At 34.6% G+C, this 16,631-nt stretch overlaps 1 protein-coding gene across 2 annotated transcripts in view; it reads right to left on the bottom strand.

Annotated features, from left to right (window-relative positions):
* LOC118277772 (leucine-rich repeats and immunoglobulin-like domains protein 1) overlaps nucleotides 1-16,631 on the bottom strand; it is an 83,780-nt gene that overhangs the window by 38,150 nt on the left and 28,999 nt on the right. For both annotated transcript variants that reach the window (XM_050700326.1, XM_035596679.2), the window contains exons 2-3: nucleotides 4,660-4,757; nucleotides 1,117-1,300 (exon numbers count right to left, since the gene is read on the bottom strand). In XM_050700326.1, the coding sequence (XP_050556283.1) occupies nucleotides 1,117-1,300; nucleotides 4,660-4,726 (251 nt within the window). In that variant the 5' untranslated portion in view covers nucleotides 4,727-4,757. The remainder of the gene's footprint in view (nucleotides 1-1,116; nucleotides 1,301-4,659; nucleotides 4,758-16,631) is intronic.

Below are 16,631 nucleotides of genomic sequence, written 5' to 3'. Positions count from 1 at the left end.
AATCGGGTGCCACGCAATGTGTAGTGCTTTCGATTATCGCACGGAGCAACTAGCAACTTTGTGTCATCCACAAATTGTTATTTTCTGTCTGGGTGTCGCGTGCATGTAAACTTGTATGTTTGTAAACGCACCCATAACACAGGAGAAAATTCTAATGTGTAATTCATAGGTGTTGTGTAAAAACCCTATCTACTATCAACGCTATATACGTTATCAATACTGTCAGGTTTCAAACACCAATGAATACTTGATTTCGGTAACTCTATAATTTATTTCACACCATTTGTATTGAAAACCATGGCATCAATCCTGACAAGATCCATCTATTTGCTCAAATTGGTTCAATTCTGTTGGACAGTTTATGGGACCTCTAACTGCATATAAAATGTGCAAAATGGGGGTTCAAGTTACATTTTACACTGCAGATTACGAAGCGTCGTGGCCAAATTTTCTCATTAGATGTTCCATTTTGTTCTTATGATTTGCAAATGCAAATTTTCTGGGTCAAGGAAGAAGCATCTGAGAATGCAATTTAGTAAAAGATTTATGAATAGAATTGTAGATGAGTCACGATTTTAATTAAATTGTACGTTGCTGATTAAAAATTTTAATATTATGTAAAAGCCGTAAAAGGAGAAATTCGAAGAGACGATAGGGTTAATTTATGTTTCTTCCTGGATTTATTCCTTAGGTTAAAAAACAAAAACTTATTCTGTGAAATCATAATGAAATATTATTAATACTTCTTTAAGGATTTTCTACATTTTAACACGTAAAGAATAAAAAGCTATTTTAAAGGGGACCCGACCTTTATCATTAAAATAAATGACTTCTTCTGCTTTAGGTGAGGCCAGAGGGAGTATCAGAATCAGACTGACTAAAAACCACCCCGTCCCTACTTTTACTTTTCAAGACAGAGCTCTAGTAAGCTACTTGGCAGTTTGGCGTTATGAAAAATAAAAAAAAATAGTTCGTATTTTCGTTTATACCTTTTAAACACATTGAACACCGTGGTGGTCTCCGGTGACCGACGTTAGCGGAGGATTGGCCTTCATTCCATTAGTTTTCTATTGGCAGTCAAAGACTTAACTAAAACGAAAACCAAACGCTACTTACTTGTCATGAAAATGCTTATTGCTTGTAGCATACGCGTCGAATATATAGTTCAGCATGGGCGAGTCTACTTTCCCTTGCTTCATCTTCCTTGGCTTGCTGGTGACCCTGGGGTTTCGGAAGACTGTTGGTGGCGGCGTCATCATGGTGGAAGCTAGCGGATTACTCGGTTCCGTGGCCGGTGGACCTTGGGGAGATAATTTTGTGTATTAATACTTGAAATACTCATGTGTGTACGTGTATGTAGTACTAGGAGGTTATCTTTTTACAGAATAATCTTTATGAGAATTGGATCATGTCTATTGTTTTTTTTTTATAGTATAAGCCGGTAAACGAGTAGATGGATCACCTGATGGTAAGTAATTGCCGTCGCACATGGGTACTCGAAACACCAGAGGCGATACAAGTGTGTTGCTGGCCTTTTGGGCGTTAGGAATTTAAGGGTTGTTGGGGATCTTGGGATTGGGAAGGTTAGGAAGGGCAATTTAAGGGTAATTGGGTATCCAGTAACCTCACTCACACAACGCAAACGTTGCTTCACGTCGGTATTCTGTGAGGCCGTGGCATCACTTCGGTCGAGCCCGCCACTTCGTGCCAAAGCATAGCACACTTAGTATTCCTATTCCATGTGACAAGTAAGGTTATAATATAGTTTATTTATTACTTAAATGTGAAGTGTTTCTGAGAAACTTAGGCATAAAACCTTTAAAAATACTAGTAGATAAAATACGATCTTCAAAAACCGTTAAAGGGTTAAAACCTCTTTATTCATGAAAATGTTAACAAATGATATTAACCCTTGTTAATGTTAAAAAAGTTAACCGTCTGATGTTGAAAGGGACAAATTGAATGTCTTTTGCAAAACAAACTGATTTATTACTAAGAATGGTTTAGCTATGATATTTACGGAAAAAACGTTGACGGTTTAAACTTTTCGTTTAAATATTTTTAGGCTGACTGATAATATATCGTCGCACGATATTTAGTATGTCACACAATAGATTTAAAAAAAAAAATTATATATATTTGTTGGACGAACGGCTTACGATGATTTTTGATTAAGTCATTATAAATGCGGCTGTGGAATATAGGTATGTTTCTACATATTATTTATTTTTGAAATCCGATTATATTACTATTTTGTTAGCTTTGTGTGAAATCAAATAATGTGTGATTTTAATTCAATTTATAAAGAAGTTGTAAAGTAGTAAAATTATGTTTCAGCTTAGAGCTCAAATTCTGCGAACACACTCATTTGCTACTTCCACAGTACCTACTTCTTGGTGTTCATTCAAATAATTTTATCGTACAAATACAAATAACCTCACGCCTGTCTCCCATGGGGATAGGAAGAGACAGTGGACCGCCAATTGGTACGAATCTCACATACCTCTTTTGTAAGATATCTTTTGTTTGACCAACAGTCATCAGTCTTTTCATGCATGCTCGACGATTAAGGGTACTTTTAATTTGGCCCTTTTTTAATATATCGCCAATTTGGTCTCCACAGACGGCCCCATTCGTATCCGTCTTATATATTTCTTTCATAAATCAGTCCAGACCATCGTAACATTCCCTTTTCAATTCTTGTCACTACATCGTCTTTCAAGCCACACCTTTCTCTAATACCACATTTTTCACTCGATCACTCAATTTTAATATTATCTTCTGAACTCATTACAAGTGTTACAGCTGCTCATATTATAAAAAGCAATACTGACAACTTAAGACGACTATTACAATATAATAATTCAAGCCCAAAAATACAATATCCTCACACGAGTACATGCGAATAAGGCATATGTATAAATATACGCTACTTTACTGTTTACTGAGACAATAAATTCTTGCCAACGCAAGACGTAAGAAAAAGCCACGTAACACTGCTGGAAGATATAGAACCTTACAATTTTGTCGGTGGTACCACGCTTGTTGTGTTGTTCTACAGAGGAGGAAGACAGAAATGTAAAGAGTTGGTTTACAGTATATATCTATTTGTGATTAAAACATAGTAGAAAAACTAGAAAACGTTTAATTTTTTCAAACGTTGTTCCACACTAGGTATTTAATTCTGTGTCGTGGGTGTGTTTTCACTGACAATTTTACATATACAGGACATTCAGACTCGGATCAACAATTTATAGATCACACAAAGAGTTGCTCCTTGTGGAAGTAACGCCGTAATAAGTATGTGTTTGCTAAAGTCACGCAGTGTTATTGACTATTAGTCTTTATCCAATTTATTTTCAAATTATATATATTTTTCTAATTTGTACCACAAACTTATTCTGCTACATTCTATTAATCGAAGCAGAGCTTACGGCAATAGCTAAGACCTATCTATAATAACATACGTAAGTTCTAACTTCCATCACACGGACATTCAAATGCAACTGATGACCGTGAATCGTCACCAGCAACCATTACACAACTAGGCGACATTATTAATGGATATTAGAACAATGGAGGTATTAATATTATCACCGTGTCGCTGACAATGAGATTAATTAATCAGAATATTATTTCGTCATTACAGGACTTTGTTGGTTTAGTGTTTTGATGTCGGATGACAATCTTGGATTATAATGGGAGGTTTATAATTTATTTGTATAGGTAAATTGTCTATCTAAATGTTGAAGGTTATATTTGAGCTAAGTGGTTGGATTTGGTGCTGACAAGAATGTATTTTTGTAATAACGATCGCGGGACTTACTAAATTAACAAAAAATCACGCTTTTCTTTACCACGTAATTAATGGATAAAAGCTCTACTAGTTTAAAGTCAGAAAGAGACTCTTAGACGCGGCGACGTCATGCAGCCTATTTAGGCTTTTTTTTATGGGGAAAATCATCCAATGACTTCTCCCGACTTGGGTAAGGTGAGAGGGAGTGTCAGACTCTTACTGACTAAAAACCACCCCGTTCCTTCTCCTGCTTTTCGACCCGCAGCCCCGATAAACCCGCTTGGTAGTCCGCAGCTCCGGATCAGAGCCTATTTAGGCTAGGTGTGACTCGAAACTAGTGGAGGTTATCTCCATTAATTTATGTGAGTAAACCGTGATTTTTTTAGTTAATTCTGTCAAGAATGGTAGCTACTTAGAGCTGAATTAGGTCATGAAAAGTACATCTTTTGAATCACACGTTACTGATAGGATATAATATCTCCTTTGGCGTCATTAATAAAGGTTATCCGTCAGTTTTATCATTCACACGCCTGGTGTAATACGATTTAATAAATAGGTACATTACACTAAATGCAATTTACACTTCGATAATACCACTGAGAAATTCAAAGCCATTGATGAATTCAAGAATACCCAGCTCCTTGTGGTAATTATAAAACCGATATCAATGTCGATTTGAAAGCTCAAGATCACAATAGGCTCACCCCCTATTACATGGGACTTTAACACAAAATGGTGAAAAGCGGGTTTACATTGTATAGCGGCATCACGTGCCGTAATGTGCACCTCTGGCTACCCCTTCGGGGATAAAAGGCGTGAAGTTGTGTGTGTGTATGTCGATTTGAAGGGAATGTAATAATTACCTGTGACGTTAGCCAAGGGAGCGATGGCCCTCGTGAGCACCGCCATTAGCAGCACGATGCGGTGCATGCCGCCGCATCCTACCCGCTCAGCAGGCTCGCTGTGAACAAAAGTCAAGCTTAATTTATATGATCATAGGTATCATATCCGTAAAACAAAGAATTACACAATTGTGATTATGACCTTTAATTGGGTAGTTTCCTAGGTCAAAAATATTTTTTTTGTCATTTCAATATAATAAAATATCGCAAATAATCAAAGTAATCGCAATCGCAAGTAATCGTACTTTCATTCATTATTTTGACGATATACTTATTTATTTATTTTTTCTAGCTAATTTTAGAGAAGTAAGTATGCTATTTGACGCAAAAAAATTATGACGTCATAAGTTGCGATCTCCTACAAAAACAAAAGTAAAGCTTAATTTGTATGATCATAGGTATCATATTCTCTTAACAAAGAATTACACAGTTCTGATTATTAATTAAGCCTTTAAATATTAATCAGAAACTCCTATTACTCTTTTGAATCAGTGCTAATATGAATATCAATGGTATTTGGTAAAACAGCTTGAAGGTGGTTTCATGAAATACCACCATTTAAACTAATAAAAATAATCAATAAGGAGCCTTACAAGAATCTGCCATTACGTCAATTAAAATTTGAGGTAGTATTATGTATCTTACTTTCTTCCTTTTATATAAAAAAATCTACATAATGGTTGTGTTATGAAAGAGCTATCCCATTCACAGTCTCTGTCGATTCGTGAATGAAAACAACATGTGTGCCCAAATACGCATCGTGCGTATTTAAACTGTGGCAGATATTTTTAGAACACCTTCTATAAATAGCATGATTCCATTATTATGTATAATATTGCATATTATTTTTTTGTGGGGGGGAATTTATCCAATGCCTTCTTTTGCCTTGGGCGAGGCGAGAAGGAGTGTCAGACTCTTACTGACTAAAAACCTCCCTGTTCCTACTCCTGCTTTTCGAACCAGAGCCCCGGTAAAGCCGCTAGGTAAATATTGCATATTAGGTATATATTCTACCTCTGCAGGAGATAGGTAACACGTTTCCCGTCATTCAGTAGTTATCAGAGTATCGGTAGGTCATCCGATTGTCCCAGTTGCTCTAATTTGGCAGCTGTCTAACCCACGATGTATTTGTGTGTATGATGTGTGTGTTTTGCTACTAAACCTTGCATTACATTTATTTTATAATTGATTCAAGTATTTATTTATTTTTTAAATAAATTAGTTATAGTTTAAGTTAAAAAATATTTATTGGATTCTAAAGATTAGACCTCCGCCTCTACCTACCCCTTGGGTGATAAAAGGCGTGACGATACGAAATACAAATGGTTTCGCATTCAAAAGACAAAACGAAATAACCCTTGGGATCTAATGGGGATCTCTCGTTAAATTGGGTATTAACCTGTCAGAAAACTCAACGAAATAATTTAATTTCTTTACGGCGTATAAAATCTTAAAGGGTCTAATTGTTTGTGAAGTTCATCCCTAAATTAAGACCATCAATTAAGAATTTGAAGTTTTCCACATGAATTTCTAAAATGGTTGACGTTTTGTTTAGGCTTTAAGGGTTACCTAAAACGAGGTATCTCTAGGTCTTCGCTCATTAAAATTTTAGACTTCACTTAACGTAATTTGCTAATTGTTGTACCTTAATTAAGTCGATCATTGAATACTATGTTTTGACCTAATAATATTAAAAATACTTATAGGCTGCACGACGTCCGCAGAGTCCCTCTGTGACTTGAAACTAGTAGAGCTTTTCTCCATTAATTTACGTGAGTAAGCCGTGATTTTTAGTTAGTATCAAAATATTCAAAGTTGTAGTAGAATCATAAGATTGTTATCACCTGATGGTAAGCAATTGCCACCGCCCATGAACACCCGAAACACCAGAGGCGTTAATAGTGCGTCTGGCTTGGGAAGATTGGGAAGAAGGGTAATTGGGCCTCCGGTAACGTTATTCACATATAGAAACACAACGCAATATTTTTTTTTACGTCGGTTTTCTGTGAGGCCGTGATGCCTCTATATTAAGGGAATTGGAAAACAAGAGGGTATACAAGCAATAGATGTCTCTTAGCTGAAATAATGATGAAACATCAGTGACCTCTAACAATTCAATTTCAATTGATATTGAATTGTTAGGTTAATACCTATAGGGTATAAATCTGCTTATCAAAACTATCGTTGAATGCAATGTAAATAAAGCCTTGTTTTTCTCTAATTGTAATATCTTGGTCTAGTTAGTATTTACCATAAATCATTTGCATATAACGACTGAGTTAAGTTTTAGAAGTGGTTTGGAATTTGTGGCGAAGACAAGTTTAGGACTGTAATAGTTTGTTATTAAGGTTGAATTTCAGACGGCAAGTTTGTGACTTCAATTGGTTGGTTTTAAAGATAAAATGTTATGAGGTTTCTAGGTTTAAATTATTATTGTTTTCTATGTTATTGTTATATTTGTGTCGTTAATAATTAAATAAATTATAAGTAATTTTTATTAGTGATCATAACAGTTATAACATTATCATGCTAAATATTGTTATTAGAAGCACTTTAGTTTCGCCAGTTATGTTTAGAACAGCAAATGCTGTAAAAATATCAAACTTCGTAGTATTACAAGTTTTAAATTTCATGTTTTTATGGTGGAATTGGAGAATCGGTGATTGGGAAAATTGGGCAGAGAGGTAATTGGGCCTCTGGTAACCGCACTCGGTTATTTCACGTCGGTTTTCTGTGAACCCGTGGTATCACTCAGGTCGAGCCGGCCCATTCGTGCCGAGGCCTGGTTCTCCCACACTTAAATAATCTGATAGTTATGTTGAAAATAAGTAATACAATGACACATTTTGAGTTTATTTAATTTACATTGGGCTTCACACAAAATCAAATCAAATATCTAAATATTACTTAAAAATATCGCCAAAACACAAATCACTTTTGAAGTTCTTCTAACATACTAATCTTAAATGTAACTTATAACATAAGTAAACACTTAAGTTAAGTACTTGTGTGAAACTCCTTCAAAGTCGGTATATTCGCTGCCGATCCTATTAAAGAAAAACCACGGACTTGTTTATGTGTTGGTATCCAATAAATATCTTCGAGATACAGTCTTCCCACAACGGTAACTTGTAACGAAATCCCTTAGGAACCACCTAATCTAAGTTGTGAGGATCAAAACTTTTAATTACACGTCGAAGGAATTAGGAGGAACATTCATAATGTTAATGCTACCTGCTACTAATAAAGGTGAGTACTTATGTAAGTTACGTTAATTTTGTTCCTGTTTAAACCAGACGAGCAACTGGGAATGTGTATTTGAACCAAATTGATATTTTTCGGTTACTATATTATCACACTATCAGACTAATCACAATGTGAAAGTTCATTTGGATGTCCGTCAATTACGCTGAAACTGCAGAATGGATTTTGTTGTTGGTATATAGACGGGTTATATAGCTGACTTGGGTGATAGGATATTTTTTATCGCACAGGAACGATGCTGCCTCTGGCAGAAGCTATCACCCAAGTCAGCTCATACCCTGACTGTATACCAAATTTCATCAATATCCGTTTAGTAGTTTCAGCGTGATTGACGGACAAACATCCAGTGTGATCTTAAAGGAATATAAGTTTTTAGTTAAAAGTAAACAAAAATACACTAAATATTGCCCGTCTAGCATAACTCAACATAACAGAACTATGCATGTACGCAATTACCTTTATAATCCGCAGGGAACAGGATCACGCCCTCTTTGTTTAATTAATTCCAAGTTCTTATAATTATATTTATAGCTTTTCGTTGGTACTTTGATAGACTATGAGCGATTTGATGATTACACGTGTAGTGTTGAGTTAGTTATTTCTTAACTGTTTTATTTGTATTATAGTACATTTAATTATTTTTCTGTACTTATACAGGGTGACTGGTAATTAGTGAACGGTATTTAAACACGTGTTTGTACTCATGATTACAAACAACTTTCCCAAAGATACTATTTTTGTATACTCATTAGTTTTATTTTTATCACCATAACAGACAACAAAACTTCGCACGTGCGTGCTTTCGTATCGTCAACTGTTAGCAGAGCCGATTTTCTTTTGGCACAGTGTACAATCACATGTGGCATCTTCTCTTTGTACTTGCATCATTGTTAAAACTGCTCAGTTAAACCATAGCTCCATATATCCTAAATATTTCGTAAGGTATGTAACGTGCAATAAGGCATATTCAAAAACGAATCTTAAATAAATATACCTTACCTTTTCTACATCTATATAAATATTCTTCTATTCAATATGACAGGTTAAAAGTACAAACCGACAGTCTATAAGACTTTATATTTCACTCCCACGCCGATTTAAAAGGAAACCTGTCTATTATGTGAAAGGCTGTATCTACAAAACATTTTATGGGTGAGAGCGGACATCTTAGATACAAGTACGTTTGAGATATTTTTGGTTCAGGTCACCTGTTAACTGTCGATTCTTCCAATCGACAGCTGCTAAGTATTCTATAAAGGTTTTATCCTATCTATAAATGGAATTTGCACCTGGATTTACTGTTTTTATGTTGCTTATTTTATTTTTTTGTCAAGGAAAATGGAAGCTTTAAAATGTACTTAGCTATTGAGGAAAAATATTATGAAGTGTGGTATTCTTATCTCACTTCCCCAATCACGGATTCCCCAACAACCCTTAAACTCCTAATTCCCGAAAGGCCGGCAAAGTACTTGTAAAGCCTCTGATGTTTTGGGTGTAATGGGCAGCGGCAATTGCTTACCATGAGGTAATCCGTCTGCCCGTTTACCGCTTATAGCATAAAAACGACATGAATTAATAAGATATTAATTTGGAGACATGTAATTAAAAAAACACTGAACAAACAAATTTTCAGCTAAGTTTCACCTCAATCAAAGTGGAAATCAACAAAAAAAAATAAACAAAAATAATACCAAAACCAATTATCCTAAAAGCAAATACAGATTCAGGTGAGTGTTGCAATACGCAAATAAAAATAGGAACGTTTCAAAATTAAATTGTTTTCAACAGGACTGAGTAGCCGAAACGTAAATTAATATATGGCAACATTTTATAACTTTAGTGGCAACTTGCACTGGAAAATGTATGAAGTTTAAAAGCTCTTGGTTATACATTCGCGTTTCATTTAAACGTGAACGCAGTCGTGGTGTGTATGAGAAACTTTTGACTTGTTTTTAATGGAAAATAATGTGTTTTCTCTTCGTCTCCTATTGCTTTATTGTTTGTTTGCGTTTGAGAAATAGGAAAATCTGATGTGTTTTTTTTTTTATTCTTTTGAGGAGATTTACCAATAAGGCATACATGGTCTTCACGTAAATTATATTATTAGTTTCTTTTTTTATTGTATATAAACCGGTAAAAGAGCAGACGAATCACCTGATGGTAAGTAATTAATCGGTGCCGCACATGGACACCCGAAACATCGTAGTAGGAATTTAAGGGTTGTTGGGGAATCAATTATAAGTGGAGAGAAGAGTATAGAGAATTGGGCCTCCGATAACCTCACTCACACAACGTAAGCGTTGTTTCACGTCGGTTTTCTGTGAGGCCGTGCTATCACTCCGGTCGAGCCAGCCCGTTCGTGCCGAAGCACAGCTCTTCCACATTAGAAACAACACAACACACTTTGTGTTACATTTTGAATTATTTATTGGAAAAGTACTTTTATTAAAAATACATTTTGGATAATTTTATACAACCGCAGTTATAAACTATTCGCTATATTTTATGGTGACTACGAAATACCTAATCAAACAATCGTGACCTTTATTTCGTTTATCTTTAAGATCCAACAATATTCCGATTCCACGGAAATTAATTGCCGAAACTTGGACCTTTATTGGTTCGAGTTTTATTGATATTACAAGACTAAATAAACGTCAGTTTTGCTAACAAAATTGGGCTACCAATTTATCGAATAACTCTCGTTTACTGGTTACTTCTGTGGAGATGTTTGAAATTGTGAGTTGTAGGGTAAGCAGAATGTAATATTAATGTAATGAGTATATTAATTTGGTCTAATCTAACAATTATTTTCATTGAATTTTTGACTTTATACTAAAACAATTTTGGCAGAAAAGACTACTTAATTTGTACAAATTATTTCACCAGTTCCTTTTTTGTTTTACTTTTTATAGGATACCCGATAGGTATGAATAAACGAATCACGTAATGGTTACCACTGACACCAAAGGAGCTACAAATCCTTTGCTGCCCTTTTAAAACATATTTTCTTGAGAGTTTTTATTACAATGAAAGTAAAAACATTTCAATTCCTGTTCTGGCACTTAATAGCAAAAATTGATAAATTAAAAGTAACACCATTTTACAATATTTCTTTTACAATAATGGACTTAATAAACAAAAAAAAAGACTGGACTTAATAAACAAAATGTCAATAAACATCCTAAAAAAACGACCTAAATTGACTTACATCAAAAATCACCAAACGTACATTTATTAAACTACATATCCCAATAGAAAAAACCTCTCTATATTTATATTTTCCATGTTACAACCCTATTCACGTCGATCAGTCACCTTCGGGGGTCGGTCTCAATAAATTTTATCAAAACTTCATCCTTTCTCAAAGCGGGAATCAGGTTGACAGCTACCGAATTAAAAGGAAAGAAAATGTCTTAAAAAGTTACCGAGCAAATGTTGGACAGGTATAGTTGCATGCTTACTCAATTTAACTTTTGAAACGAATAAATCTTGCCACTCTCGATACATAGTGCAAGATTCTTTGAATTAAAACTTTGAATTCAATTTTTTTTTTTTTCTAAAAGTTGACTCAAATGTGTTTTGTAAATGCTTCGTGAATTGAGTACTTGCAAATATTGATTTTGAGCTCATTGTTTTAGGTTTTTTTCCGGGTTCGAAAGAAAATGTTATAAAATACTGTTCAGGATTTTCCATTTCTCAGTTTTAGCACAGAGTCTTGAATTATTCTTGGTGTATGTATATAACCCCTATTACACGAAACATGACTAGTGAAAAGTGGCGGTAACAGTGTCTATTGGTCTTTTAGCATTAAGATTTAGTTTTTTTTTTTTATAAATAGGTACTTAAAATATAGCTGATGATTAGTGTGATCAACCTATGTATAGTGGAGGACAGATCTACCTGATAATTTGAAAATTTTATTGCTTAAACCCAGCAAATTTATTAACCCCATAAATGTGTCATCAAATAGAAGCGATAAAGTTGTAGGTTAGTGACGCACCACACACACACACACGTGTAATCCCTTAGTCAGAGGTGCGTTTGATGACCTGCGCTTCATTTGTCAATTTAAGGTCTTGGGGCGGGGTTAGAGAGCAAATTTCATCATGTGCGAGCAAACTTTAAGTTAGTGGTGGTCAAGCGCATGTGACCACCATTGTACATACATTGTAGAAGTTTATAATACATCTATTATAAGTTTTTAAGTTCAGTTCATCCGTGATCATGGCGTTTGCAACAGTGCTGAAATATCGGAAACTCATAGATACAAATAAACATGGTAAATATCCCGTTTCAAGTTCTAACACCTCTATTCACATTTTATGGCAAAAAACCTCGACATTAAATTATGATAATGTCAACAAAACCGATGAAAATCAACGTGATACAATGGACACATTCACGTCCGTGACTGGTTGTGTGTACCAACACTTATACGTCTCATTTACTTTTATAATTGAAGGTTTCATTACGATTCTGGTGTCATGCCCGAAGCGTGACCTAACCCTTATTACACTAATGTGTTCGTAACGTTCAAAAAGGGTTCGCTTTCCCCAGTTTTTGCTGGACATTAAAACCTTTTTACTTTGTAGAACAATTAAAATGTAATGTAATTGTTTTAGATTTGGATTGAGATTTGGAGTTTGCTGTTTTTTTTTTTTTCGGAAATATTTTTGTTTGATGTTTTCTGACTGGAAGTTTTATTTTGCAACAAAATTTGAAACGGTACATACGTAGGTTTTTAAAACACAAAATATGTTCAACGTCACGCCTTTTATCAAGTTTTATACCCGAAGGGTGAAGCAGAGGTGCACATAATGGCACGTTATGCTACTGTACAATGTACACCCACTTTTCATCATTTGTGTTGTAAGTCCCATGATATAGAGGGTGCGTCTATTGCCATATACCGGGCGCATTTTCAGACTCCGTGTTATTATTGAGTAATTTTCGAAAAACCGAAAAAGGCCTAGGTAGTAATACTTTGCTCGACCCGGGAATCGAACCCGAGACTCCTTGCCCAGTAATTGCAATTGCGATCACTAGGCCAACGAGATACTTTTCAAAATACATATCGAAATACTTTCTGTTAACATTAAATTACGGTGTTTTTGTAAAGTAACCATAAAAAGGTTCATTCTGTATATCACTTTTTGAAAAAATGTTTTGTAACGTTAAACGATTGCTACATCAAATTCAGCAGATAGGTATATTTCAAGCCTAATGACTGTTTGTCTTTTTTCGCTGCAAGCTTCGAACGCGATGTCAACAAAGTCGTCAATCAATCTAGCTATTGAAAATGCATCGTCATAGGTTATTGAATCGCCAGCCCTATTTACAATTTTACAGTATTGGATTACACTAAAAACCTATCGATATCTTTAAGTTATCGGTAATAGGGATGATGACGGGGTATGAAAATAAAAAAACCAATTTACTCCGTCAGTTAGGTAATTAAAAAATATTGGACACGTTTTTTTTTATTTTGTCATATGAGATGTAGTACTTAGATAAAACGAATCAAAGTTTGGGGTAGTTTGGGGAACGGAGCAAATACATTTCTACGTATAAAATGTACCTAAAAGTGACGCAACGCGTTATTTCAAATCGGAATATCTTCGAAAGTATTTGTTTCGATAACAAAATAAGAACAAGTGTCTAATATTTTATTTACAAGACGGACTATAAAATAAAATTTTGTCATTTACCCTATTATTTAATGGTATATAGTAGTATGGTATACTTATACTGCTATTAGTCATTTATAGTTATACAAATTAACATCAATCTCAATTTTGTAAAACGAGTTATAAGTTTTTTTAATCGGGTCAATAAATGTTTTAGTCAGCTCAACGTAGAATTTAAAACTCAAACTCATATTTGCAACTAAAGGCCACTTAAATTCCAACCCTTTAATTCGAAACTGTTAAATAAATAAATGACACACAACATTAGTATGCAAATACTTTGCTTAGTTGGCGACAAAACTTTAGAAAAACATTTTTAATAAAGAACGAGATTTATCATAATATACATAAAATACTCGGAAGTGAAGTAAATAGAAACACATTATGAAATAAATCACTTAGCCCTGAGTTCATTAATTTTCATGAAGCCATTATTTTATGCTCATTTACGTAAATGGGTTCTTTGAATTACGGTTGAATAGTCTCTCTAGTTTTACTTACATTCGTGACTGAGAAGATACAGTAGTCACTTGCGCCTCTTGATAAATGATATTGGTTTGGAGCGATTCCGTTTTCTATGAATAAATTATTGATATTCCTAAGTTATGTTTTGCCACGTGTTGTTTGTGATTTTCTTAACTTAGATCCTTCATGCTATGAAATTGGTAGATATTACACAGAAAAGTCTTTAAAATTTATCATATAAGATTACAAAACTTAGAAAAACCGAATGAAAGTTTAACAAATATGTCATTTATACGTATAAAATGTTCCTACAAGTGACGTCACGCGAGATTTCAAAACAACATATCTTCAAAAGTATTTATTTACGTAAGAAAATAAAAAATACGTGTCTAATGCAAACGCACATTATTCTCAAGGGGATATTATTGGAGAAAATTAGAAAATATGATAATATGTATGTAAAGTAAAGTATTAGAACACAGTAATAGAAAATCCCAAAGTAATTATAATGTTGTTGGTAAAATAACTACACTGTTGAAATAAGACGGTTATTACGAAGTAGTTATTAAACAAAATGTAGGTCATGATACATTCATACTATTAAGTAACTAGAAACATTATTTAAATTGATTGTTCCAAGGAATTTGTTAATTATTCTAATTGTAGGTAGGTGTTACATTCAGCACGATAGGAATAGTAAATGTACTGAGTAAAGCTCTATAAAATATTCGATTTAGTATTCGATTCTTGATTTCGAATCGGAAACTTGTTCGTATATAGAAAGTTCTGGAAATAGAATTAGAAAAGTAAGGTTGGTGACTCGGTTAGTCCGGAACGTATGGGTTTTAAAGTAAAATCATTCTTATTGGAAAAATCGAGAACACAATACAATATAACACCTATAGCCCTTTACCTTTTTTAGGGGGGAAAATCATCTAATGACTTCTCCCGCCTTAGGTGAGACGCGAGGGAGTGTCAGATTGTTACTGACTAAAAACCACCCCGTACCTACTTTTCGAGCTGGAGCCCCGGTAAACATGCTAGGTCTAGGTATTCCGCAGCTCCGGATTAGGCAACATGCCTACTGGGCGATCTGTGGTGATAGCTTTTTAATGCATAGGACCAGGACAGGCTTTACCTATAATAGCATCACTTTCTGTGAAATTCCAGAAAATATTGAGAACTTGATAACATATTTTTTTATTTGAAAATCTGAGATTCCTTGTTTAGTAGTTGCATTTTTAATTACTCAACTAATGCTGCAGACCATAAAGAAGGCTATCAAAAAAAGAAAACAATCTAGATGTCTAGATAAAATAAAAAAACAGTAGCACTAGTAAGTAGTAAGTGAGAACAGCACTTTGTGTTAGATAGCGAGATTTTGTAACATTTTGTTATTTCTATTGTGCTTAGTAGAGCTCTTTTGATTTAAGTTTCTAGATAAAAAAGCCATTTTTAATAGTGCTATGGATACAAGAAAAAGAAACACCAAAATATAGATAGAAAGATAGAGAATAAAGAAAAATAGATGAATCTTTATTGTACACCATTAATAAAAAAGAATACATAAAAGAAACAATAATTAAAATAATGGCGCAAAGGCGGTCTTATTACTGATAGTGATGTCTACCAGATTATCTTTGGATAGACATAATATTGCAATAGAAATATTTACATATATACACTTAAATATACCATATACATTGTATATGTATAAATAAATGAAACTAGCTGATGGAGTTATAAAGAAGACAGATAGATAAAACTTGGGTGTCTTCAAGTACCGAGTGAACGTCGGCCACATCATCGCTTACCACAAGGCGAAATGGGGGCCAAAAAAAAGTGCGGGCCTTCGAACGGCGAGCAAGGGTAGCTCGCCGCCCGACCAGAACCAGAGCCGTGCGTGCGGCGTGCTGCGTTCTGCGCGCGCCTCAAAGAGCCATCAGACCACCACAGATGGGGCCCAGTAGGGCTGATGCTTAATCCGGAGCTTAAGCTTAACAGAGCGGATTTACCGGGGCTCCGGCTCGACAAGCAAGAGTAGGAACGGGGTGGTTTTTAGTCAGTAAGAGTCTGACACTCCCTCTCGCTTTGCCCTGGCGAGAGAAGTCATAGGATGATTTTCACCCCTGAAAAAAAAAGTATAATAAAGATAATGCACTTTAACCTATCCTTTGATCTGTAAAACTAATTGTAGGATAAAATAATGATTCATCCTAAACTATACAATTCAACACGACTCAATAAATCCAAAAGTACCTAGACAGACCAAAAAATACCTCTCCACCTAATTCTAGACACGTAATTTATAAAAACAACGCAGACGACAAACAAAACGCTCTTGTATTACGTCCATAATCGAAACCCATTTCTTTTATCTACACATCTTTTTCCAGTCCACTTACATTTGTCATCTTAAGACTACTTCACGCATGTAGCTTTTAGTCTCCAACATAAATTGTGACGTAAGTGTTAGTCTCTTGTCTGACAATTTGTTTCGTTCACACGACAACT

Source organism: Spodoptera frugiperda, chromosome 18, assembly GCF_023101765.2.
Source record: "Spodoptera frugiperda isolate SF20-4 chromosome 18, AGI-APGP_CSIRO_Sfru_2.0, whole genome shotgun sequence".
NCBI lineage: Eukaryota > Metazoa > Arthropoda > Insecta > Lepidoptera > Noctuidae > Spodoptera > Spodoptera frugiperda.
The sequence above is the reverse complement of the archived record's forward strand: the minus strand, read 5'-3'. Positions and strand labels throughout refer to the sequence as shown.